This window comes from Miscanthus floridulus, chromosome 8 (assembly GCF_019320115.1).
Source record: "Miscanthus floridulus cultivar M001 chromosome 8, ASM1932011v1, whole genome shotgun sequence".
Taxonomy (NCBI): Eukaryota; Viridiplantae; Streptophyta; class Magnoliopsida; order Poales; family Poaceae; genus Miscanthus; species Miscanthus floridulus.
This window is the reverse complement of record NC_089587.1, coordinates 223,730,936-223,758,872: the sequence shown is the minus strand read 5'-3', so window position 1 is coordinate 223,758,872 and position 27,937 is coordinate 223,730,936. Positions and strand designations below refer to the sequence as shown.

The 27,937-nt window shown below is 45.7% G+C and overlaps 1 protein-coding gene across 1 annotated transcript; it reads right to left on the bottom strand.

The window, feature by feature from the left end:
* Positions 1-8,028: 8,028 nt before the first annotated feature.
* LOC136478308 (clathrin interactor EPSIN 2-like) lies at positions 8,029-13,700 on the bottom strand. The gene is made up of 14 exons (XM_066476707.1): positions 13,562-13,700; positions 13,059-13,155; positions 12,567-12,618; positions 12,333-12,412; positions 12,163-12,241; positions 11,947-12,030; positions 11,677-11,822; positions 11,217-11,567; positions 11,021-11,062; positions 10,835-10,933; positions 10,577-10,761; positions 10,167-10,366; positions 8,780-9,767; positions 8,029-8,687 (listed from the first exon to the last, which is right to left on the bottom strand). Exons 2-14 carry the CDS (start codon positions 13,091-13,093, stop codon positions 8,164-8,166), a joined length of 2,865 nt encoding a protein of 954 aa, XP_066332804.1. The 5' UTR covers positions 13,094-13,155; positions 13,562-13,700; the 3' UTR covers positions 8,029-8,163.
* Between the last annotated feature and the right edge of the window lie 14,237 nt (positions 13,701-27,937).

The following is a 27,937-nucleotide window of genomic DNA, read 5'->3' as shown; positions in this document are numbered from 1 at the left end:
TCATCCTTAACCTTGTCGTCCATCCTTTGAAAACTAAAATGATTTCCATCGTAGGGGCATGACCACCTCGATTGCCCAATCGATCTCCATTACCATAACATAACTTAATTGCCTCTGCAAAACACACATTAGTCATAGTAATCTTGTATTGTCATTAATCATCGAAACCCAACTAGAGGCCTAGATGCTTTCACTTCTCCAAGGAGGAGGAAGGCTGGGAGGTCGTTATGACCTCGGCGAAGCGTCGCGATCCTTCGGTCGTGTCCGCTGGCGGCGAGCAGGAGGTAGAGAGGCACAGCAATGTTCCCACGCTGAGGAAGCATGTTGTGAGCGCGGACACCATCGGTGAATGGGAGGCAAAGCGGATGCGGTCACTACGCCCTTCTGAGGCGTCGCCGGCCTCGTCCCGGCCTACCGTGGGCGTGGCGAGATAGGCCAGGCGGTTGAAAAAGTGGGCTCACACCTGCACATCATTGGGGCCAACGCCAGCGCATGACCCATAATGGGAGGATGCCCCGCTAGCTGCTCTGGTCGACGTGCCCCGAGCCAAAGGTTGTGGTGATTTACGGGCTGAGCACCGAGCAGGAGCCGGTTGGGTCGACTCCCCCTCGGCTGAAGTGAGGGGGCGTGGGTCGTGGCTTGGGAGTGGTCCTCGCTTGGTAGGCCCATTGACATCGGATCGAGGCTTTAGAGCCCTACCGCTTCCGTCCTGGTATGCCTTCTTTGTTTCTTTTTTATCTCGCTGTTGAGTTTTTTTTTGGAGTGTGACTAACCTGTACTTTTTCGACAGCGGCCGAATGTTGACGAGGCTGAGCATCGCCCCAACACCCATGCGGGAGGATTAGAGGCCCACCTTGTAGCATGCTATGGTGAGCGGCGGGGAGAGCAGGGTGGTGGTGGTGGGTCCTTCCCTTCTTGGGGCGGCGCCCCCCAGGTCGGTCGCCAGTACAGCGGTAGCGGCGGCGACGGTGTTGGTGGTGATCCTGTTGGTGACAGCGGAGGCCGTGTCAAAGGTAACCCTTATGGCCCCTCCTCTACCGGATGTGGCAGAAGAGGAGAGGGAGACCAGGCTCCCTGCCTCACCGGGCGGAGGGCCGCACGGCTCACCCTCCTAGTCAGAGCTGGAGGTGTTGGGGGAGATGCGGCCGGGCTAGAGCTGGAATGCCTACCGGTGGCCCATGAAATCGAGGTGGTGGAGATCCCCTCCGATGGCGAAGTAGGTGACGAGGTGGAGCTACCGGTGCCATCGCAGGAGCGGGCGGTGGTCCAGTCGTCGACTGGGCCTTCTAGCGGGTTCGGGGTGAGATGTAATCTGGTGTGGCCCAACCCCGGTGACCCAAGGAAGGCTCGATTCATCCTCAGCAATGACGAGGAGGTGGCGCTCTGGCACTTCCTGGGGGAGAGCGAAGTGACGATGGAGTCCGATCTCACCCAAACCAGGGCAAGGCTTGAGGAGGCCTTGGAGCGAGTCAAGTCCGTCCATCGGGCGGTTATGGTTGACCTGCCCCGCGTCGTAGAGGTAAGTTCTCTGTGTTTTATTCTTGATTCCTTAGTTCCTTGCTGGTAGCTTCAGTGTGTTAGCTCCTTGCTTTGTAGGGCTTAGAGGGGATGTCGTGCCGCAAGTCTCGTTTCCTCCGGGAGGAGCACGCCCAGATGGCCGAGCTTGAGCATGAGCTGGAGTCTGCCCACCAAGAGTCCTAAGACCGGGCGGTAGAGGTGACCGAGGCATGGGTGGTGGAGCAGCTCATGGTAGAGCGGGCGACTGCCGCCGAGTGGGGCTTGAGGTGGCGAAGGTCCGCTAGGTGGAGACCGAGATGGTGCTACAAAAGTCCCTGGCGGACACCGAGGTGGCGCTCCAAAGTGCCCTGGAGACCCTGGAGATGGAGCAAAAGGCCCTAGAGTCAGAGTGAAAGGCTTGGTCAGAGGCTGTCCAGGAAGTGCTCATGCTTCGAGACCGGGTGATGGGGACGGAGGAGGCGAATGCCCGGCTGCACGAGCAGGTGACTCGGCAGGAGGAGGGACTCTCCATCCTTGAGAATACCCACCTCAGTATGTACCTTTTCTGCTTTTGATGTGTTGGTTTCTTCCTTTTGCTTGCTTCTAAGCTTGTCGCCCTTCTTCCAGAGCTGGGTGGAAAGGTGGAGTCATTGGAGCGAGACCTGGAGACGGCCAAGGCGACGATTGGTCGGAATACGAAGACACTGGCCAAGTCCATTGAAGAGCGATGTGCTTTAGAGGGGGAACTTGACCAGATATGTAATGTTGCCCAGCTCGTCATCTCGGAAGTCTTCAGGTCGACGCCAAGTACCAGCACGCTCGCCATCCGGTTAGCGGAGGTTTTGGATGAGGTTTGGGCCCTCATCACCGATGGGCTGTTCTACAGGACGTTGGGGTGTTTACTTTGGTGGCAATGTACCACCTGGACCTAGACTTTGCCGCCATCTATAGCAGGTATGCCAATGGTTGGAGCACGAAGGACATCTACTCGCTCGGGGAGAGCTTGCTGCCACACGCCAAGTTGGTGGCCAAGCAAGTCTCCACGCGGTGGATGATGGATGCTCGCCGTGCGGACATGGCCGAAGGCGCACGTCAGGAGGATGTCACCTAGCCTATGGATGGCTTGGAGCCTGGGTCAAAAGTGGATGTTGCCCCGCCTCTGACCAGGCCAAATGTTGCCCAGTCGGAGGACGAGCAGCCCCTACCCTTATCGGTCGAGCCGGTAGCTGATGCCACCGGGGAGCCGTAGTAGAGGTTTTAGAGTAGAAATACTTTAGCAGATGTAAAAGATAATGTCGTGGGGGAGCCCCCTGTGTAAAGTGTTTTTGTGTATTAATGAATACAGTAACTTTGTTTTTATGATGGGACTACTTCATTCGGGGAAGCTTGTCCCATTCGTTCTTTACTTTTACCTTAGCATAACTTTATTTTTTATTCTTTCTTTTTTGCACCTGCCCATTTGTCCCATAGGTTGCAACCTTAAGAGCCCAAGCGTGGCCCGCAAGGCTCAGCTGCTCGTAATCGTAGTTAGAGGTGGGGTGCGATCGGTCAAAATATTTAAAGCAAAGTTATGTAAGGTAATTAAAGGAACGGACTACCCTTTTGTTTGGGTAAAAAAAAGGTATTTACCATTTGATAGTAAAAAAAGAGAGGTTGTATTGCACCCTCGTGGAGCCCCTGAGCGACCCGGGCCGAAAGTGTTTGGGTCGGGGCGCTTTATAGGAGCAAACATTAAGTAAAAAATGGTAAGACCGAATTTTAGGGGAAGAAACGACGTAGCTGTTCGCTATTCCAAGTGTTGGTGAGAACATTACCGTTGTCATCCTTCAGTCGGTAGGCGCCTGGTCGGATCACCTCGGTCGCCATATAGGGACCTTCAGTCGTCCGGATTCTTGCCCGCCCCGCCCTCTTTTTTGGCTGCTTCCTCCTTGCCTTTTCCTTCCTTCGGCCCGCTGGCCTGTCGCAGAAAGCGCTTGAGGAGCTCGCAGTCATTGTAGAGGTGCTTGATGGGGTAGGCATGGTTGGTGCATGGGCTCTTCATGAGCTTGTTGAAGTGGTCAGGCAGGCCCTGCTGGGGCTGCTTGCCCGTGTGATCAGCAGCGACGACCAACACGGGGTTGGCCGGTCAGCGCCGATCATTCTTGTTCTTTTTGCCCCTCTACGTGGAGGGGCCCTCGTCTTGATCCTCGCGCTTGGCCTTGCCTTTATCCTGGCCTCCATTGAAGACCACTTCGATCGCCTCCTCACTAGAGGCGTGGTTCATGGCGACGTCGAGCAAGTCGTGGGTGGTACGGGGCTTCAGCAGCCAACCTTGTGGATTAGGGACTCATAGGTTGTCCCGGAGAGGAATGCACTGATGATGTCCGCATTGACGACATCAGGGAGGGAGTTGCATCTTTTGGAGAACCTATGGATGTAATCCCGCAGAAGCTCGATGGGCTCCTGCTGGCAACTCTTGAGATCCCAGGAGTTCTCATAGCGGACATACGTCCCCTAGAAGTTCCCAACGAAGACCCTCTTTAGGTCCACCAGTCACGGATGCTGTCGTGCGGGAGGAATTCAAGCCATACTTGAACACGTTCCCCCATGCAGATAGGGAGGTACTGAATGATGAAGTGGTCATCATCCACTCCACCAGCTCGATAGGCGAGCCGAAAGTCTTCAAGCCATATACCGGGGTTTGTCTCCTTGGTATACTTAGCAATGATGGTAGGCGATCGAAAGCGCTGTGGAAACGGTGCTCTCTGGATGCGTCGACCAAAGGCCCATGGTCCCGGGCCATCTGAGCTAGGACTCTGGTCGTCTGACCGGCGATCACGCCTGGAGTGCGTTTCACCACTCCCTGCTATGGTCTAGCCGGGGTCTGTGTCACCTGCCCTCACTACCGCTCGATGGACGCCATCATCATGCCGGGCCCGACACTGGTTGCTGATGACATTGTGAGCATCTTGGTTCGGCCTGAGCCGCTCGCGCACAGGGGGGCGGTGTGGAGCGGGCGCCAGCTCAGATCATCGCACGACTGCGGCCTCCTGTGCCACGGTCGACGACCATAGTGGTGAGTGGATGGAGCGATCCGTCTGGTGCGTCCCTACTCCCCTGGTGAGGAGAGAGGTCTCGAGTCGGTGTCGTGATGCAAAGCTCTCTGCCTATTAAACGGTGGTGGTTTCCACCAGTGCCTGGAGGTTCCGGTAGATCGCCTGTTCCTGGGGGTCGTTCGGCTCGAGAAGGCCGCACAGAAGCATTGCCGCGGTGGCAATGTTCTGGCCAGCCCAAGTGAACTATGGGGGATCGTTCCCCCCGTCCATGATGTTACGCTAGACCTGGCGGGCGTGACCCCGAGCGCCGCTCGCCGGGTTACGCGCACGGGCCGCAGCATGGTGCGCCGAGCACGCCGGCGCAGGTGGCAGTTGGTTCTGCCGCCATTGTCGTAGCTCCTCGCTGTGCTTTTGTGCGAGCGCGAGGGCCCACGCACAAGGGTCCATAGGGGTGTGAGTCTGTAAGGACTCTGCTACCATCGACGGCTGTCCTAGAGCGTCCGCCATAGCGCACTCCTAGAACGGACGGTGGCTAGGTGCCACGTCGCCGATGCTAGAGCCATCACTCTCAACCTCGTCATCTACGAGTTCGTAGAAACAGGTGGGAGCATAGCTCGTCATCCCCACGAATTCGGATGTGAGCGGAGGCGGCGACAGCATTTTTTGGAGCCCCGAGAATACACGTCCATGGGGGACGCGAGGTCGTAGGGGAACCAGTCGTACGGTGGTTGTGGTGTGGACAACGTGGTCCCTCCGGATAATCGGTGGAAGATAGTAAATAGCGAGTGTGGGGGATATACCCCTGGGTACCACAAGATGGTACATGGGCCGCACCATCCGAGGTGGCCCGGCCCGTAAGATCGAGGCATGCATAGCAAGATTACAAGTTGTACTAGATATTGTAATAGTACCAAATAGGATACTTTACTTGTAACCCTCCTCCTCCAGACTATATAAGGAGAGACAGGGGTCCCCCTCAGAGGACAATCCATCTAAACCTCAATCAATACAGAATAATGAGACACAGGACGTAGGTATTACGCCAACACGGCGGCCGAACCTGTATAAATCTTGTGTCTTGTGCCTCTGTAACCATCTGGTTCCTGATTACACGCACCGTCTACCGACAATCTATCATCATGGGCATACCCCTAGATGGACTACCGACCATATTTCGTCGACAGCGAGTAAATAACAGCATGTACATTACTCACAGCGGGGTTTGAGCAGAGCGTTTGCTCGGAATGAAGCGTAGGCGCCTCGTCATTGAAGTCGTCGTGTGTCCCGGAACCGATGGAGGGCGCCCCTCTGACCAGCGTCGGAACAAGTGCCTCCTCGTGGAGGTGTAGTACGCCGAGCCGGTCGGTGATGAAGTCCAGGCTTCCGAAGAGGAAGGCCTGGGATGGCTCAAAGATGGGTGGAACCCACATCCCAACAGGTAGGAGTGTGGGAAACTCCAGCGAGCCGAAGCGAGTCGTATCGCTTGAGCCCGCCATGGCGAAGATGGCAGAAAAGTGGGCCATCCGATGACCAAAAGTGTGAACGTACAACGTCTTCCCCACGGACGGCGCCAACTGTCGGTGCAGAAAGTGACCAACATGTAAATATTTGTAGTTTTGCTGTACATTGTGATCGGAGGTGGCCTAGCACTCAATGACACATGGGTTTATACTAGTTCAGACAAGCGTGCCCTACGTCTAGTTTGAGTCGGTCTGTGACTTTATTCCTGAGCCTAGGTGCTCGAAGTTTGCTGTGGGGTTACAAACGAAAGGGAGAAAGATGAGGGGTACAAGAGGTCCGGTCGGAACTCTGGTCTGAAGGGCCAAGATTGATAGGGAGCTCCGCTATGTGCTAAGTGTTCGAACGTTTGTTGTTCGTTGGGAATCCTTGGTCGTTCGGATCGTGTATGTTGTTCGAGTTGTTGTGGACTGATTCTTCTTATTTGGGAGAGAGCGCATCTCCTTTTATAGATGAAGGGGGATGGCCTTACAAGTGAGAGAGAGAGAGGTGTACGTATGCTAAGTCTAGTTGCCCACGTCGGGTATCGGGTACAAGATGATTGTAGACGCCCATAACACTGTTAATGTCAAGTGCATATGGAAGGTTACGTCGTCTTCTTCTGGTATGGCAGACGTCGGTGCCTGCCATACTGTTGATGCACAGAGACATGTAAGGGTTTTTACCGTGTTCGTCTGGTATGGGAGTTTACGGGCGTCCCACAACACTGTAGGGCAAATGTCGGTGCCATACAACACTACTCGGGTTTTGACATGCTTGGAAGGTTGCAGGGCACTCTTTTGACATGTCCTGTATGTGTACAGGGTACTGTCCTTGGTATTGCGGTTGACTTGAGTGTCCCTGCCTTACTTGCTCCATCCGTTTCCTGGTTCTCACCGAGCGAGCGTCCTCGGTCAGTTGGTCCCAGTTGGCTCCGACTGCGCCTAGTCGGAGAAAAGCTTGTAAGCAGGGGTTTGGTGCGTCCCCGGTCGGAGACGCGAGGTCGGAGTTCGGAATCGGTGTTTGGCCTAGGCCTTCCGATCGGAGAGGCGGGCCGGAGTCCGAAGCGAGCGTTGTTTCTCCTTAGGCCTAGGCCTTCCGGTCGGAGAGGCGGGCCGGAAGTCAGAAGCGAAGCGCTAGTTCCTCCTTAGCGAGGCCTTCTGGTCGGAGATTGGATCGCCCTTCTGGCCTGTCGTTTAGGTTTTTGGGCCGGTCCAGGAGTTTGCGCGTCGTTCGCAACGTCGTCTATTGGGCCGAGCTTTTGCTAGGAAGCCGGTTCACGAGAGACCCCGGGTTTATGAACCCGACACATAGCAAAAATTATATATCTCGAAAAGCAAAACGTATGACAATTTGAAACGATGAAATAATCTGACTGTAGCAACGGTGGGAGAGTTCTAAATGAACAATTGTAGCCTTCTCCCACTAAAAATTCTGGAAGCATTGATGTGCCTCCAAGATTGGTTTCGCGAAGTATAGGTAATCAAACATGCAGTTCATACATGTCTAGATTCTTTGTGTATTCATTCTAGTGAGTCATCTTCCAAAAATGTAAGCTGTTCATCCCAATCTTCAGCTGCCAAATTGATTAGTTTTTGACTGATTGTTGTTCCTTCAGAGTGATGGCTGTCCGTCCATCCAGCTCCAGGCCATGTAGCTAGTTCCTTCATAGTGATTGATATACAAGAATAATGACGTGAACAAAGCATGTCAAATTTACATGCAAACTAACGTCAATGCAAAAACGTGAGAATTCAACCAAATGGTACAGCCATTTATTATCCATCCAGCAAGAATGCTGAAACAAATAATATGTTTACTAAAAAGATGCCTATAGCAAAGTATACAACTACATGGGAGCTCTGTAACATCTCAAGGCTTTGCATCCAACACAACACAGAAGTTGTAGCACCACCCCCTGTTCACATGTTTGCTATTTGCTATTTAGTAGGTAACAGTATCCAACATGGATTGTAAAAGAATAGTGACGAAAATTATACCCTTCTCACCCGCCCCCAAAAGAAACAAGAAATCATACACAAAGCAAAACCAGATGAGCAAAATGCACATGCCTCCTAAACTGTTTCTCAACACCTCGCCCCGTAATCTGTGGTGTGGGAGACTGTATAGCCCCTCACCTGTATCCTCCATATGGCTGCTGACCACCGTATGCTGTGCCCATCTGATTGTAGCCAGCACCGGGTATTCCTCCAGGAGCCATCCCCATAGGAGGACGCATCGGCATCCCCTGGTTCATCCCCATCCCCATGTTCATTCCTCCCATCTGTTGTTGGTTCATCCCCATCCCCATTCCCATCGGCTGTTGGTTCATCCCCATCCTCATCTGTTGTTGATTCATTCCCATTCCCATTCCCATTCCCATGCCCATTGGCCGGTTCATTCCCATTCCACCACCATAACCAGCACCGGCACCAGGACCCATACCCATGCCCCTGCCAGCACCCATTGGGTTGGGAGGAGGTGCCATTGCACCTGCACCTGCACCAGCCCGACCAATGCCGGAACCAGCTCCCATGGCTTTGCCCATGGTGACTGTAGACACAACAGATGCTTGGTTGATTTTCTTTTCCTGCCTTTTCTCCTTGCGATTAATTGAATCAAAGTCAACTCCAATATCAGCATGAGGATTCGCTTTTGCTGTAAAAAAACAAACACAATGAGGTCAGCCAACACAAAGGTAAGCTGTTGGCATTGCGGGAAAAAAAAAGAAACCATGACAGGCCACTTACGTCCAGAAATGTCCAGATTGACTAGACCTCGGCTCAAAGTATCAGACCACAGTTTAGATTTGGGCTCAAACTTCTTCACTGGCTCAGTCTGATTAACTTGCAAAGCAGAAATGATTGTTTCTGGGGGAGCTGATGAACTTGACTGCAACGAGAAGCTGCCACCAGTAGGCACTGAATTTGGCACACTAACGGGCTGGGATGCCCCCCGAGAGATCAAGGTGGGCTGGAGAGCTGGTGTGCTAGTTTGTGAGAGGAAGTTTGGCTGAGATGGTTGTTGATTTGCCGGAGCAGCGAACTGAGAAGTCTGTGGAGGAATGTAGGACGGTGCTCCATTCGGTGTAGGAACCCCAGACAGGCTGTCAATACCAGACCCTGAAGCTGGTTGCATAAAGAAGTCTGATTGGCCTGATGGCAGATTGGGTGCTACAGATTGAGGCACCTGCGAAGGAGGAAATGATGGCGCGGCAGTCTGGGTAAACTGAGACAGGTTGGCAGCACCAGGATGAGGTGCTTGTGAATAAGCAAACGCAGGGGCAGCCTGAGGTGCCTGAGAAGGAGCAAATGATGTGGGAGCAGACTGAGAAGGAGCAAATAATGTGGGAGCAGCCTGAGAAGGAGCAAATGCTGTGGGAGCAGCATGCAATGGGCCAGCAACTGGCTGAGGTGCCTGAGAGGGGAAATTAGTAGGAACTGGCTGCTGGAGAACCACAGACGGGTTTGCTGGTGCTACCTCTGAAGGGAAGGAGGCTGTGTTTGCAAACATATCTTGCTGCTCAGGTGCAGCGTTTGATGCAAAAGTGAGATCACCAAGAGTGTCTCCAAAACCAAGGCTTGCGGCTGAAGCAGGCTGGAAAGGGTTCACATCCGCACCAGGTCCAGTGGACTGGAAAGAACCAGCTGGTGCAGCATGTGTCTGAGGTAGTGCTGGACTTTCATCAAGAACTGCCTTGAAAGGTGTAGGATCCCCAAAAGGATTTGAGGCATCAATCTGTTGCAAAATTAAAAGACAATAAAAAGAATTCTTAGATTAGCTATTATGACTAGATAGATTATAACTTTATAAGAAAACACTAACAGACAATATAACCAAACGAAGTTACTTGATGTTTGAATGTTTGATTTAAAACATGCCTACTGACAGAAATTCTGTCGTTACTACTCCTTGTGCTTCATTTAAGTGTAGTTTTAATAGAAAACTATATTATGTTAACAAGGCATTTCCCTTATAGCATTTAGCTTATCTAATACATCAAACTCCACAAAGTTGTGAAAACCTCTTGCTATGTTTTAGAACAGTTGCAAGCCAATTTAAGAACCCATGCATTGTAAAATAGCATCACAAACCCAACAAGAACAAATACATGAATACAGTAAGTTATGCATATACCTCGCCAAATCCAGTGGAAGCAGGAGGCATGCCCACGAAACTATTTGTCTCAAAACCTGAATTTGCCGGTGCTTCAACATTTGATGTGGTCGTTGGTTGAGGCACAGACACCAAAGCCAACGAACTAATAGGATCTGATCCAAACAAATCCATCTCCAAGCTATTCGCTACTGGTGCAGGGTTTACAGGAGGGGAAGAATCTGAAAAGGGATATAGATCACCAAACATAATATCAGCACATATTTACCAAACAAAGATGTTGATACTAGCAACATGCCAGGTTAGGTACCATTCCCCTGTACATTGATCTCGTATATGAAAAAACACCAAATATTCCTTCCATACTGATGTTTTCATTACTTCCATTTACACAAGTGGTGTATTTATCGCTGAAACAGAACAAACTATACCTGGTACAGATCCACGTGGATCAAACTCATCAAATCCATTAGGCTCAGCATGAGCAGTTGGTGGTGCAGATACATCTTCAACAGTATTCTCATGAACCCCATTCACCTGTCCTGCAGGAACAGTTGTTGCAGGAACTGAAGGAGAGGACACCCTTGGTACAGCAGCAGGAACACTTCCTCCATTTCTGAGATTTGAGAGTTTCAGTAAGGGACCATTGCTCAGCCAAGAAATTAAAGCATCCAAAATAGAATACTGACCTGTCATCGTGAAGATTGTCCTGGCCATCTCTTGTAACATCTTCATAGTTCGGTGGTGGTGAAGCTATTTGCTGGTTAGAAAGCTTCCGCTCTATAGGCCTGTCATCGCAGGTAACAGAACTTAGAAGGATTACTCCAACAAATAAGCTAAGAAGTTAATGTACATGACCACTCTCCATTATTTACCTATCATCCTGAGTAGGGGCATCAGCATTGCTGCCACGGCCACTGCAAGGGAAGAAGGGTGTTAAGATCCACTAAGAGCCCTAAAATCCAAAGGATGGTATATTACTAATTTAAGAAACTAACTATTCCGTACATTAGTTGCTGACAACAACTATGGACAATAAGAAATAATTTCAAGTTGAAACAGAAAACAGACCGGGATGAATAAGCTTCGTCATCCCCATATGAATCCCTTTCCGGGCCATAGCTCCTGCGACCTGCTCCTTCAGCATATTCATGGTTGCTATGACTTCCTTTGTATTCATCTTCTCTATAATCTCTGCCATAGCGTTCATTAGAATCTCTGGAATAACGATCTCCTTCCCTATTGGGCGTATCTCCAGGTCCACCATATCTGTCATCGTCCCTGTATCCATAGTCTCTTTCCCTCCCATTTCCATTTCTGTTGTCATATCTACTGCCATAGCTGCCTTCGTAGCGGTCATTATCATAACCACCACCATATCCACCTGGGCTCCTGCCACCAGGGGCAAACGCACTCCTGTACCTAAAGATGATCAGATAAAGGTAATCAGTTCAACAACAGGAACTTAAGCGTCTGCAAGACAGTATGCACTAATCAATATGAAGCAAGCATGGCATAAAGCTATACTTACTTGTCCCTGGTAGCGAGTGCTTTCTGTCTAACTTCCTGTATCCTTTCTTTATCATTAACTAAACTGACAAGGCTCTGGGATTTCCTTCGTACATTGCTACCTTGATCTCTCCCAGAAGAATCAATGTACTGGAAATCAGCTAGTGCCTGGAATTTCAAGCATAGTGTGTTAGCGCACCAAACAAGCAAGATACAAGAATCCCCAATGCCAGAACCAAACTTGAAGATGGTATTAAAAATATAATGCAGAAAAGATGGCGGTTAGCATTACCGATATCTGATAAGCATGCTCTCTTATGTCATCAATAACTCGTTCAGTACCATGCGCCACCAGGTAATCCAAGACAATCAATCCCTAAAGCACGGGAGAGAAAAAAAATCAGTTTCAGGTCTTCAAAATATTAATGTAATAATTATTAATGCTTTCACATATTTCCCAAAAAATAAACAATGTTTGAATATTCATGGCGCCAGGACAATTTCTTACCTTGTAAACGTGACGCCAATTTTTACCAGTGTCACTGACCCTCTTCCACACAATGTTCATGATCATCTCGTACTCGTGACTGCAAACGGACATGCAAACCACATTAGCACCAGCAAAACTGGTTTCTGTTCAACAAGTAGCCAATCAGGAAACAGGGGGAAATAGCATACTAGTTATGCGTTGCCTGAGCAATGTCTGCAAGGAGAGATCCATGTGGGCCCCACGGTTCATTGCTTGTGGCATCAAGGATCTGTACATAAATTAGAACAAGAACGGGGATACCACGTCAAAACAATTCCTTTTGTAACAACTGGTAAGGAAAAGTAATAATAAGAGAAAACAAACAAACGCTCCCACAAACATGCTTGTGGATGAAAGGGCGGGAGAGCGGGCAGATCCCTCACCTTTTGTTCTATTCCAGGCACCTTGAGGACCTTCTTGTTCACCTCTCTTTTTCTGCAAAAGCAAGACAGGGAAACAAATGATTCTGTCTACTACACAACCATGTGTTTTATGCAGTAACACATGAATTTTTTTGCAATGCAAGTTAAAATCCAACAGCCTCCACCCTTCTTCTACCTTCAGCCTCCACAGATCACATTTTTTTTTTCTATGGAAGGACAAATCACAGATCCGCCACCGCCGCCACTGCCATGGCCAGCGCGGGTGCCGGGCCAAGCTCGCCGGTCACTGTCACCGGCGCCGGTGGTCACCGGTGAGAAAGAGTGAGGGAGCAAAAAAAATTTCATGTGTTTTTTTTCGCTAAAACGCATGTGTGTTGTATATCATTTCTAAAACAAATTCCTATGTCAATTCATGCCGCCAGAGCTAGCAAACAAACGCGGCTCGAAATCACACGCAGTAAACGACAGGAATACAGCAGGCAATTCACGTACAAGTCCCGGACCGTCTGATCGAACACTTTCTTCATGGCTCCCTTTTTGAAATCTAGCTCGTTATATGCCCAGCTCTATGTCCTCCTCGGTTGGACACCTGCAACAGTCGATTCATTCACCCCGTCAGATCCAACAGCGATCGAGATCCCATGGCACGCATTCCCATTCGCACTCCCGTTTCGGCCCTCGGCTGGAAGCTCAGAGCACGAATCCGGGCGCTCCGAGACCATGCTCGAGCCCAGCAATTTGGACGGCAATACAAAAAACAGGCAGCACCAAATTCGAAACAGCTCCAGCAACCAAAAAGGGGTGGAGGAGCTAGATCTGCGCGGGCCGCGCCGGCGGCAACCTCGCGGCCGCGGCCATGCCACGCGCAACAGATCTAGCAGCCACCGACACCGCCGCGTCCCCGGAGGAGATCCGGCGCCCGGGCCATTCTCGGCCCAACCGGGGGAGGAGACGCGGCAGCGACGGAAACAGCGTCAGACCAGGCAGAAGCGCACCTGAGGAGGTGGGCGGGGCGGCGGAGCAGATCGGCCCGGCGCGCCGCGGCGACGCGCGGGGTATGGAGGCGGGGGCGGGAGTCCACGGGGATTCCACTCGACGGGAGGCGGGGCGAGGAATGGAGGAGGGTGGCAGTGGTCGCGCCCGCTTCCCTTGGCTTTCCTGCCCTTTTCCTCCTGCCTCCTCCCTCCCTCCCTGTCTTCCTGAGCTGTCGCCCCCTCGCCGCGACGCGGTGCGAATGGGGTTGTGCGGTGCGCTGGGTTGGCGAGCAGGGAGGGGAAAGAGGAGGCGGCGGAGGTGCGTGACGAATATTTTGTGTGCGTGTTTTCTTTTTTCTTTTTCGCGCTTTGGTTTGGTGCGCGAAGGAATAATCACCCTGTTCGGCGCAACCGAAAAATAAGCTAAAATATTATTTCAGTAAATTGTTGCGAGAGAAAAATACTGTTGTGTATGGTCGTTAGTGGGTACCGTTTAGTTCCCAAAATTTTGCAAAAATTTTCAAGATTCTCCGTCACATCAAATCTTTAGACACATGCATAAAGCATTAAATATAAATAAAAAAATAAAACTAATTACACAGTTTAGACAAAATTCAAGAGACGAATCATTTAAGCCTAATTAGACTATGATTGGACATTAATTACCAAATAACAACGAAAGTGCTACAGTACTATTTCCAAAAAAAATTACCAACTAAACAAGGCCTGAGCTAGCCAGCCAACCAGCCACCAGCCAGCCAGCCGAACAGCCGCAATGATTAATCCGAGGAAACAGAATAATTAATCAACGGTGATTAGCTAACGTGGCAGAACCGTAAGAAATAGCACATTTTCGGAAACGCTCATCTTCCACCAGACATTAAGCGTCCCGAGAGCCGGCTACATCGGACAGTTTCCGTCGAGCTCACCACATAGAATAACCCGAATAATCCATGTTTTTTCACCAGAATCTAATAATAAGAACGAGTTTACAATACATAGTTCATTTCATACAACAAAAATTCTTATAAATACATTATTACAATATTAAGTTCAGAGTGCGAAATTTAAATAGCATAATTACAAACGACTGAGGTTGAACGGTGACGACACGTGGCGTACATCTGTTGACCGGACACTGAACCGGGTGCGTCTGGTCGTTCTGGCCGGCACGTTCGGTCGTTTCGAAAAGCGTCCAGTAAATGGGTAACAACAATTTTAGTCCGTGGGATTATAAATAGAAGCTTTGATCGATCGTTGGTCGGCAGCTTATTAGAGCTTAGCGCACTAGAGCCTTGGTGGCTTATGTGGTGATGCTTAGGAGCCCTCTAACTCACTTTAGCTTGATAGTGTTTATCCAATTGAGTGAATGAGCGATTCTAGTGCGATTGTATCATGAGATTGCATCGAGTGGCATTTGGTGGTCGTCTTACAAGCCAGTTGTGTTTGTTACTCTTGAAGGTTGCCACCTCCTAGACGGCTTGGTGGTGGTCTCCGTTGAAGCCCACAAGAAACTTGTGCGGTGCTCTGAATAAGAGTTTTATGAGGAGAATTACGCTCGCTCTGCGGAAGCCGCTAAGAGCAACTCTAGTTGAGCGTGTCATTGAGTTACCCTCACTTTTAAGGTAGGTTCTTGTGGTGCCCGACGTGCGAGCTTGGCGGGTGATGTCAATTAGCCGCCGAACCACCAAGTAAGCGGTCGACACAACAAGGACGTAGCGTGTTAATAAGCACGTGAACCTTAGGAGAAAAATCACCGTGTCAACATTGTTCTTTTCGTTGGTTTGCAATCCTCTTACACAAGCTTGTAATTACTTTTATATACACTGTGCTTGTGTAGTTGCTCTTGTAATTGGTTAACTTATGTAGCTCACTAGTTACCTTCTTGCTTGTGTGGCATAGAAGTAGCTCTCTTGCGTGGCTAATTTGGTTTGTGTAACCTTGTTAGTCACATTGCTTAGTTTGTATAGGTAAGTATTTGCGCTCTCTAATTTGGCATTGGTTGCCTTGTTATTGGATATTACTAGTGAGCTTAGGTGGCTTTAAGCTTTTACTTACTAGCATGTGTAGAAGCTCCCTCGTTGCTTGAAGTACTAGTGGTATAGGTTTGTGAGACCTTTCTTTTAGAATTGGTTAGGTGAGCTCTAGCTAGCCCAGCACCTTAGTTGCTTAATTAGGATTTTTACAAGGTGCTAGAGAACATAGATAGAGATGTGTAGTCTTGGCTAGACCGATCGTTTTAATTCCGCACTTGTTTCGGTTAGCCGACACGATTAATTTTAGAAAGGATTATTCACCCCCTCTAGTCCGTCATCTCGACCTAATAAGTGATATCAGAACTAGGTCTGTCATTTGTGGTCTTTATTGACCCAAGAGGATGACGAACTTTGGGCTAGATGTTGTTTGTGACACACACATTTTTTATGGTACACACTATGTACGGTGAAAACGTCATATGTTTGATCATTTTCGTGATTTAGGTCCTAAGACATGGTGGATCATTGTTGTTGGTTTTTCTCATGTTGCTTTAGACAAGGACAACCTAACACAAGCACAAGAGGATTGCTTACAACTTGATACATGTGCTCTTTATTATCTAACATATGCTTTATATGATGATATTTTTAGATATGTGTGGGATTTGGAGAGTGCTCGTGATATGGGGATGGCACTCCAAACCTTCTATGGTGACTTCTCCATAAGTGATGATACTAAATTCAAGAAGGAGGATGATCACAAGGTAGAGGCACATGAGTATGTTGAGCATGATCATAATTTGGTGATTTTGAAAGATTACTCCATCTCGTGGTCAAGTGATGATGATAATGATGCAACCACAAAATCACTTGACAAAGTTGATGGTGACGCCTCAAGTGATGCACATAATGATCCTACCCCACGCACATTTGATGGTGATGATGGTTTATGCTCGGGCCATGATTGTGATTCTAATATAAGCCCATCCACTACACCACATTGTCATGTCACAAGGTGACATCATGGTATCAAATGATAATGTGGTTGATAATGTTGATTCATATGATGAGCTTATGAGTAGACTTGCTAGCATGACCATGTCTTTAGAAAATAAGAAAGCTAAAATAATGAAATTGGAAGATAAAAACTCATTTCTAAAGAACTCTTGTAAAGAACATAAGAAACTACTTGATGTTCTTAAATCTTTATATTGTAAGCTAAAATTAAATCATGAGACACTACTTGCATCTCATGAAGAATTATTAGAACAACATGCTTCTCTCTTTAAAATGTTTACAAAAAAACTTAAAAATAATAAGAGCTCATCACATAAATTAAATGATAAATTGTAAAATATTGCTAACCCTTGCGATGTAGGTAAGAAACATGTATCCATCTCTTGTGATGATTTATTAAATATGTCATGCTCTTCACATATAGATGCTTATTCTACTTCTATGTCTTGTAAGACTAATCTTTTAAAGAAGAACAATGAGCTTAAAATGAAGTGAAGAATTTGAGCAACAAGTTAGAGAAGTGTTACAACTTAAAAGTCACCTTTGAGCACATGTTGAAGACTCAAAGAAACTATTGTGATAAGTGTAGCCTTAGCTTCAAGAAGAAGATGATAAAGGACGAAAGAAAAAGAGAAAGAAAGATGAAGAATCTACAACAAATAAAGCTCTCTCATACCATATGCTACCGGTGTCATGAAACGGGACACATTGTAAATGGTTGCACAAACATTAAGAAGCTCAAGAAGATGGAGGAAGAAGAGAGGCTAAAGCATGTCAAGTGCTTCAAGTGCCGCACTTGGAGTCATCTTACCTTAATGTGCCCAATCAAACAATTGATGAAGCAACAAGTGAAGTCTCAACCAAAACCACAAGTTGAGCAAGAAAAGACACCTAAAGTTCAAATCAAGATCAACCATGAAGATGGTGGTGACTTGATGATGAATAAGAAGAAAACAAGAAGAGGCGGAAGAGCAATGCATCCAATGCAAACTCAAGATGTCAAGATGATGAGCAAGACACAAGATGAGAAGAAAGTTTATGCTCACATCAAGTGTTTCAAGTATAGAAATACGAGACACTTTGCCTCTAAGTGTCCTACCAAGCTTGAGAAAAAGACTCAAGTAATCTATGAGAGGCAAGGCAATAGGAAGCACTATATGAGCAAGGAAGAGAAGGCACAATCAAAGAGAAAGTGCTACTCATGCCGGGAAAGGGGACACATAACATATTCATGTCCCCTAGGTAATACTCCTAAGCATATTTCAATTGATAATGATTCTATGTTTAGGAAGATGATAATGGTATATCTATGGTTGCTATTGCAAAATATTCCGCTACTCATACTAAGGCTTTCTCTAAGTATGTTGCTTCTAACTTGAGAGGACCCAAACTAGTTTGGGTACTATCAAAAAGTGGATGAATGATTGTAGGTACCATGGCATTGGAGGCTTGATTCAATTGATCTCACTTTGTTCATCACTTATTGAGTCAAGTTATGAAGCTTAGTGCACATCATATCCCAATGCTAAGCCAAGAATTAGTGAAGTCCAAAAGTGCTACAACATACAAGTGTCATGTTCAAGTTGTGGATGATTTATTAGATATACTAGATGGCTTGCAAATATTTAAGTTGAAGATTGCTAGTTTGATGATTATAAGTTAACCAAGGTATATCTCTTGTTGATCATTTTATTTTGGTGCATATAAGTTAATTGAATTGGATAAATATACAATATTGCTTGCTATGAGATGTATGAATAGACAAATAGTTTAGTAATCAAGTTTGGATTAATTTGTGTTGGATAAGTTCATAAGATGACAATTAGTAAGTGGATTGAATGGATTTATGTCTTGTGAAAGTATTCAAACAAGTTGATTTCAAATTTGATTCACATTTGATGAAGTATAGCTCAAGTGATTGAAATATGTCCTATATTGAAATTCTGAGTGAGCTGTGATCTTAGCCTTATTTGAGTGATCAAAACTTATTAGATTGGTATAAAAATTGATGTACATGCTATAGACTTATGGTAAAAGATTCTGTAAAAAATTCATGAGAATTGGATAAGAGATGCTTCGATTTTGAAGTAGATCTTGTCAGCTATAGTGCAGCAGTTATCAGCATATAGCAATGATGGAAGAATTGAAATCTGGTAGCAATCTAGAAGTCAAATAAAGTTCAAATTTTTACAGCTGCTAGATAATTTAGTTAATAACATCTCCACCAAATTTTGTGGTATTTGAATTTATACTTTGGAAGATATGTATTTTTCTTTGAAGAGTATAGAATCTATCAGAAAAGTGATAATTATTGAATCTATTTGGAGTCACTTTGATTGAAAGGTCCTCAACTTAAAATCATGTTTATAAGTGATTGAGGCACCTAAGTTTAGTCTTGAGATGATCTAGGAGCATGACAAGCAAAGAGTACGTATTTGATTGTAGAGTGTACGTTGCACATATTTGGTACTCAAATTGAAAGATCAAGATTAAACTCAAGATGAAGATGAAGTTTAAGTTCAAGTGATGATTGGAGATCATTTCAGGATCCAAACCTTCTTGGTGCTTTTCATGTTGGAAATTATTTTCTTTGGCACCCAAAAGCGTTTGACCCCATTGTTGGCTTGCTTGTTCACCTTGATGGCCACCACCTTGTCATTTTTCTTCTTCTTCAAGAGATAAGGTGTGGATGCCTTCTTATCCACCTTGTTGGTGTAAGTGGTGGAGACCTTGCTTGTTTGCTTTTTCTCCTCCTTCTTTGCTCATCTCCCATTCTTCACCTTACACTTATAGGACTTGTGACCTTCCTTGCGGCATACGTAACAAACCACAGTTTGTTCTTCATCAAGCTTCTTTACTTCTTTGACGGTGTTATCTTGATGAAGTTGGGTTTGCTTCGCCTTACCTTTTACTTGAGTCAAGTCCTTGGTGAGGCGAGCTACTTCTTGCTTGAGTTGCTCATTCTCCTTTGCAACCTCTTGTGTGCATGTATCTACAACAACTTTCTCAACACAAACTTGGTTGCACAAATGTGAGTCTAGACATAAATCATTACAAGAAGTAGAGGTATCCTTTTTAGACATGTTAAAGGTAGAATTTTTCTTTTTAGATGCCTTGGTGGGGGTAATGTTGACGGCTTCAAGATTAACAATTTTATTAGTCAGCTCATCACAATGTTTGCACATGGTTTCCATTTTTGCAAGCAAACTTTTATAAGCATCTTGTAAGCTAGCTAACTTTTCTTTTAATTTTTTATTTTTCTTTACAAGTTGCTCATCATTGATTGTGCATTCATTTATTGTTGCACTAGCCTTAAGTTTCTCAATTTTAGTAGATAGTTCAACATTGAGATTAGCAAAGTTCGTATATTATTCAAGCAAAGTTTTATATACTTCTTGAGAACTATCTAACTTTTCTTTTAAGCTTTTAAGCTTTTTTATTGACTAGTGCAAACTTTAGCATAATTAAGATTTTGTTGCACAATTTTATGATAAGAAAGTATATCATCATCACTATCACTTTTACTGGAGGATGAGCTTTCGTTACCTCGTACCATAATGCACACACGAGAAGAGCTTGATGATGAGTGCTTGCGACCTCACCTCTTGTGATGGTGTTCTTCTTCACTTGAAGAATCATCCCATGATCTTATTTATGTGAGGGCTTAGTTCTTGCATGCCTTCTTCTTTGTCTTGGGTGTGAGCTTGTTTGGACAAACTTCCACAAAGTGCCCCAACTCGCCGTATCCATAGCATCCTCTCTTTCTTTGCTCATTTCTTTGATTTGTGAAAAATGAGATCTTGAATTTGGATGGGCACACCCTTAACATTGAGTCTTTGGATTATCTTCTCCACCTTGTTGATTAATTTGATTGATTCTTCATCAAGGTCGGAGGTGGAGGAGGAAGATTGATCATCATCACTTGAATCTTTATCATCATCATCATCGTCATTTTCTTCATCTTCACTTGAGGAGCTTGAGCTTGAGCTTGTCTCAACTTGCTTGCCCTTCATATTTTTTTTCTCGCTACGTGCGAGAGCTTTGCCTTTGCTTGATGAAGAGGCTTCTTCTTGACCCATCTTACGTGACATTTCAAATACCACTAACTTGCCAATGGCAATGCCCGGGGTCATGATGCTCAAGTTCTCCATGTTGTGAAGGATGGTGATGATGCTGGCATATTTCTTTTGTGGTAGCACAGAGATGATCTTCCTCATTATGTCCGCATCATTTAGCCTTATTAATCCTATTGAATAGAGCTCATTGATAATTAGATTCAAACGAGAATACATATCACGAACAAGCACATCATCATTCATTGTAAAGGAATCATAATTTTGTTTAGCTAGACAATGTTTTTGCTCACGGACATTACTTGTGCTGTCATGGAGCTCTTGGAGTTTTAACCAAATTTCATGTGCCATATTTAAAGTGAACACTTGGTTAAACACATCCATGCTAAATGATTCAAACAAGCAATTTTAGCTCTAGCATTAAAAATGTATTTCTTTTTCATCACTCTTAGTGAGTTTTTCAGGATTCTTGATGGGTTTCATCCCATCACGAGCGACTCTCCATACACTCAAATCAACCGCCTCAACGTGGCAAGCTATTCTAGCCTTATAGTATGGGAAGTTAGTGCCATCAAAGTACGGAGGCCTAGAGATATCTATCCCAATCACTCTAAGTAGCGTCGGCTCAACAGCGGTTAAGCCAAAGGTCCAAATTTAAGCCAACCGGCTCTGATACCAATTGAAGAGACCGTGACGCCTAAGAGGGGGGTGAATTAGGCAACTTGAAAATCTAACTCCAAACTATGACCTCTTTTTCTAACCTTAGCAAAACCTATGCAAAAGATAAACTATATAAATGTACAACTACGATTTTGCTAGTGTGTTGCTATCTCTACCGCAAAAGGAGTAATACAAATAATATAACTGCGGAAGCTAAAGAGCAAGGTAAAGATATGTAAACTCCCGTCGACGACTCTGGTATTTTTACTGAGGTATCAAGAAGCGCACAAGCTTCCCCCTAGTCCTCGTTGGAGCCCCTCGTAAGGAATCCCTCGCAAGGGCTAAGCTCTCGGTTGGGTAACTCGGTGGATAGCCTCGGGCCTTCCCCACGCGCAAGTGGGTCTCCGACATGCCTCTCGGCAAGCCTCTCCCGGATGCTCCCCGCTATCTTCACTATCAAGCTTCCGGCCAAAATGCCGCGGGCCTTGTTCCCTCCGGTACACGATGGCGGCCACACCACAAACACGGTTGGTGTGATCTCACAAGACTTCAAGCCCCTTCGATGTACAACAATGGTGCGCGCAAACACCGAGTGGTAAGAGGTATGCAAACTTCACTAAACACTAGGCCTAAACCTAGAGCAAGCGCATGAGCGATGGTCTAATCAACCTAAGCACTTCGCAAAGCACCTATGCTAATCACCTAATGAATCACTAAGCTCTATGCAAGTGGAGATCACTAAAATGGTGTATTAACACCCTTGGTATGTTTTCTCAGCTCCACTCTACTCAAATGGCTGGTTGGGGTTGTATTTATAAGCCCCACTGAGAAAGTAGCCGTTAGGGATGAAATCCCGCTTTTCTGCTACTGATCGGACGCTGAACTCGTCCGGACCAGACGCGTCCGGTCGTCCTGACCGTTGGAGCCACGAATACTTGATCGGACGCTGCCAGCGTTCGGTCACCTACCACCGAACACGTTTGGTCATAGTTTTGCTGCTCTAGAACCTCTCTGTACTCGACTAGACTCTATTGTCCTATGTCCGGTCGACTTGCCGCCAGCGTCCGGTCCAGCGTCCGGTCATGCTTGTTGCCGAGCCTCTTGATCGGAGCGTCCGGTCACTTTCCTCCAACATCCGGTCCAGCGTCCGGTCACCTTTGTGAGCTCGTTTCTTCACGATCTTGCGTATGGCTTGGTTTCTATCTTCATGCTTGGACTTTGCTTGATATCTTGGGTCTTCTCTTGTGCTTTTGAGGTCTTGCTTGAGGTGTTGATCATTGGATCATCACATCGCCTTTGTCCAAGTCACGTCTTGCATCCTATTGAACTACAAAACAATCACTTACAAATTTATTAGTCCAATTTGGTTGTGTTGGTCATCAAACACCAAAATCCAAAGTAAATAGGCCAAGGGTTGATTTTCCTTACAATTGTGATGAGCTAACAAATAAAGTTGCTAATCTTGAAGCCGTAGGCACAACCCCGACCAAGGCATCTAAGAAGAGAGGTTCCATCTTTAACATGTCTAAAAGAGATGCCTCTACTTCTTGTAATAATTTATGTTTAGACTCACCCTTATGCAACTAAGTTTTTGTTGAGAAAGTTATTGTAGATACACGCACATAAGAAGTTGTAAAGGAGAATGAGCAACTCAAGCAAGAAGTAGCTCGCCTCACCAAGAACTTGACTCAAGAGAAAGGCAAAGCGAAGCAAGCCCAACTTCATCAAGATAATACCGTCAAGGGAGTGAAGAAGCTTGATAAAGGACAAACTATGGTTTGCTACGTGTGCCACAAGGAAGGCCACAAGTCCGATGAGTGCAAGGTGAAAAATGGAGAAGGAGCAAAGAAGAAAGAGAAGAAGTAAACAAGCAAGCTCTCCAACACCTACACCAACAAAGTGGACAAGAAGGCCTCCACACCATATATCAGTGCAGAAAGTGACCAACTAGTGAATATTTATAGTTTTGCTATACGTTGTGATCGAAGGTGGCCTAACACTCAATGACACATGATTTATACTGGATCGGGCAACATGCCCTACGTCTAGTCGAGGTCGGTCGGTGACTTTATTCTTGAGCCTAGGTACTCGAAGTTTGTAGTAGGGTTACAAACGAGAAGGAGAAAGATGGGGTGTGCAAGAGGTCCGATTGGAAGGGCTGAGAGTGACAGGAACTTCGCTATGAGATAAGTGTTCAAGCGGGTGCTTGAGGTCCGAGCCTGACGGTTCTGTGGTTGTGAGCTATCAATCTAAGGAACTCTAATCAACTGGGATCAGTCTCTTTTGTTGGAGGAAGCGCACCCCCTTTTATAGATGAAGGGGATGGCTTTATAAGTGAGAGGGTGAGAGTACGTATGCTACCGAGCCTTGTTGCCCAAACCTATCGAGCTTTGTTGCCCACACCGGTGGGTACAAGATAGTGGTAGGCGCCTACAATACTGTTGCTGTCACTGTAGAATGTCAGATGCACACGGGAGGTCATGCTGCCTTTTTTAGGGATGGTGGATGTCGGTACCTGCAAATACTGTTTGATGTCTAGAGTCATGTGAGGAGTCTCGCTATGTTTACCTAGTACGGTAAATCCTAGTGCCCATACCGCTATCGATGTTCAGAGACACGCGGGGGGGCTTACCGTATGGGAGTTTTAGCGGCCCCTATAATACTATAGAGGGAGATGTCGGCGCCTACAATACTGTTTGTGTTAGGGTGGCTGTAGAGTAGTGTTCCGTGCAGGGTATGGTCCCTGGTACAGTGGTTTTGACTTATGAGCCTTGCCTTGCCTTTCTCCGCACATCTTCTAGTTCCTACCTAATGAGCATCCTCGGTCGGATGGCTCCAGTTGGCTCTGAGTGTGCCGGTAAGAGAAGAGCGGTGAGCAGGGTTCCTACGAGCCCTGGTCGGAGGGACGCGAGATCAGAGTCGGAAGTAGCGCTTTGGGCCAGGCCTTCCGATTAGAGAGGGCGTCCAGAGGCGGCTGGAGGCCGAAGCGAGTGCTCTGATCAGATTGATGGGCCCAAGGGGTCGACGAGTGGGCGCCGCTCCTTTTGGTCCAGACCTTCTGGTCGGCGACTGGGCCGTCCTTCCGGACTATTGTATTTAGACTCTTGGGCCAAGCCTTGGCGCGAAAGCTAGTTCCCGAGGGACCCTAGGTTTATGAACCCGACACCATACTTGTTAAAGAGGAAGAAAAATGACAAGGTGGTGGTCATCAAGGTGAACAAGCAAGCCATCAATGGGGTCAAACGCTTTTGGGTGCCAAAGGAAATCATTTCCAACACAAAGAGCACCAAGAAGGTTTGGATCCCGAAAGGGAAGTGAGAATCCGATGGATGTCGGGGAATTTGGAGACTTGGCAAAGTATGTGTGCATTTTATGGGGTGCATCATGATGGATAAGATCATTACCAAGTGGGTTAGTGAATACTATAGACCCAAATTCCCTTTCCCATGTTAGGTAACTAGATTCTTTTTGCTTCAAGTGGTACTAGATTTAATCTTCGACAAGTGGCGTCTTTAAGCATCTAGTTACTCTTCATGCCTAGGTTTGTATTTGCATGCTTAAATCTTTTGACATGCATACACTAGGTATATCTTATGGTAGGCTTGCTCGGTTTCATTCTTAACCCTTAGAGCAAACCTATAAGGTTTAAAATTGTTTAGGAGCACGGCACATAGCTTGTCTTTCGATTATTTATCTAATATGTGCAATAGTCCAAATTATAGATAATTTCCCCCGAATATCACCTTCGAAAATGATTCTCACATTCATGTGATGTCATCTTTCAAGTGATATTATTGATTCTAAAATCAATGTGCATGTCTTCTACAAGTATTCCACTTGTGTGCACAAATTTAGGGGAGATTACAAGTTGGATGCTTTAAGACTAACACCTTTTCAAGCTTATCATGTGTGCAACAGTCTCATTGCAAGGAAAATGGAATCCCTAGAGTTAAGCATCATACTTCAAGTATACACCACATATTACAAGTGGTAGAAATCAAATTGGCTTCCACATGTAGTATTTCTAAACCAATATCATCATGTTGATTTCATTTTTTATATTTATATGCTTTTTTCATGCATTATATAGATTAAATTCCCTTGAGCAATAAATCGCCAATTATGCATATGCTTTGCCTTTCACCATATGTATGCATATATTTAGGGGGAGCTTAGTCTATATAATATGAAAGTCAAATTTTATAACCTATTCACTCTACATATAAAGGATCACAAAGTTTGACCATCCCTTGTGCGACTAATGTCTTCCTTTTCGATGTTCGATTCCAAAGGGAAAGAATTTAGAGGACTAAAAGTAAGCATTAATTTGTAGGACCAAAACCTAGATCATAATAACTTACAAATGGTAATGGTCTACAAGTGGTGTCTACAAGTGGTAATGGTTCGAGAAATGGAGGATAGTGGATTATAGATTACCTATGTAATGGAGAGAATTTGTAGGAAGCAAGGCTTAAATTCATAATGCCACATGGGGACATTTGCAAGAGCAAGATAAATTTTTATGTGGTATCCTTTAGTTTTACAAACAGTTTCTTTTAGCATCATATAACCTTGCCCCTTGCATTGCATCCTAGCAAGTAGATAGTTTTTAAATTCCAAATTTTTATTATTTGCTTGCTTTGGTCGTGTTGTCATCAATCACCAAAAAGGGGAGATTGTAAAAAAATTGACTCTTGGCTCATTTACTTTGGATTTTGGTGTTTGATGATCAACACAACCAAATTGGACTAATAAATTTGCAAGTGATTGTTTTGTAGTTTAATAGGATGCAAGACATGACTTGGACGAAGGTGACATGATGATCTGATGATCAACACCATAAGCAAGACCCTAGAAGCACAAGAGAAGACCCAAAATATCAAGCAAAGTCCAAGCACGAAGATATGAACTAAGCCGGACATAAGATCGCAAAGAAACGAGCTCATATAGGTGACCGGACGATAGACTAGACGTTGGACCGGACGCTGAGCAACAAAGTGACCGGACGCTGAGTGCTAGAGTTCGGTCAACATCAATAAGGTTCCAGAGAGCAGTTTTCGTGACCAGACATGTCCTGATCAGATTGATGGGCCCAAGGGGTCGACGAGTGGGCGCCGCTCCTTTTGGTCCAGACCTTCTGGTCGGCGACTGGGCCGTCCTTCCGGACTATTGTATTTAGACTCTTGGGCCAAGCCTTGGCGCGAAAGCTAGTTCCCGAGGGACCCTAGGTTTATGAACCCGACACCATACTTGTTAGAGAGGAAGAAAAATGACAAGGTGGTGGTCATCAAGGTGAACAAGCAAGCCATCAATGGGGTCAAACGCTTTTGGGTGCCAAAGGAAATCATTTCCAACACAAAGAGCACCAAGAAGGTTTGGATCCCGAAAGGGAAGTGAGAATCCGATGGATGTCGGGGAATTTGGAGACTTGGCAAAGTATGTGTGCATTTTATGGGGTGCATCATGATGGATAAGATCATTACCAAGTGGGTTAGTGAATACTATAGACCCAAATTCCCTTTCCCATGTTAGGTAACTAGATTCTTTTTGCTTCAAGTGGTACTAGATTTAATCTCCGACAAGTGGCGTCTTTAAGCATCTAGTTACTCTTCATGCCTAGGTTTGTATTTGCATGCTTAAATCTTTTGACATGCATACACTAGGTATATCTTATGGTAGGCTTGCTCGGTTTCATTCTTAACCCTTAGAGCAAACCTATAAGGTTTAAAATTGTTTAGGAGCACGGCACATAGCTTGTCTTTCGATTATTTATCTAATATGTGCAATAGTCCAAATTATAGATAATTTCCCCCGAATATCACCTTCGAAAATGATTCTCACATTCATGTGATGTCATCTTTCAAGTGATATTATTGATTCTAAAATCAATGTGCATGTCTTCTACAAGTATTCCACTTGTGTGCACAAATTTAGGGGAGATTACAAGTTGGATGCTTTAAGACTAACACCTTTTCAAGCTTATCATGTGTGCAACAGTCTCATTGCAAGGAAAATGGAATCCCTAGAGTTAAGCATCATACTTCAAGTATACACCACATATTACAAGTGGTAGAAATCAAATTGGCTTCCACATGTAGTATTTCTAAACCAATATCATCATGTTGATTTCATTTTTTATATTTATATGCTTTTTTCATGCATTATATAGATTAAATTCCCTTGAGCAATAAATCGCCAATTATGCATATGCTTTGCCTTTCACCATATGTATGCATATATTTAGGGGGAGCTTAGTCTATATAATATGAAAGTCAAATTTTATAACCTATTCACTCTACATATAAAGGATCACAAAGTTTGACCATCCCTTGTGCGACTAATGTCTTCCTTTTCGATGTTCGATTCCAAAGGGAAAGAATTTAGAGGACTAAAAGTAAGCATTAATTTGTAGGACCAAAACCTAGATCATAATAACTTACAAATGGTAATGGTCTACAAGTGGTGTCTACAAGTGGTAATGGTTCGAGAAATAGAGGATAGTGGATTATAGATTACCTATGTAATGGAGAGAATTTGTAGGAAGCAAGGCTTAAATCCATAATGCCACATGGGGACATTTGCAAGAGCAAGATAAATTTTTATGTGGTATCCTTTAGTTTTACAAACAGTTTCTTTTAGCATCATATAACCTTGTCCCTTGCATTGCATCC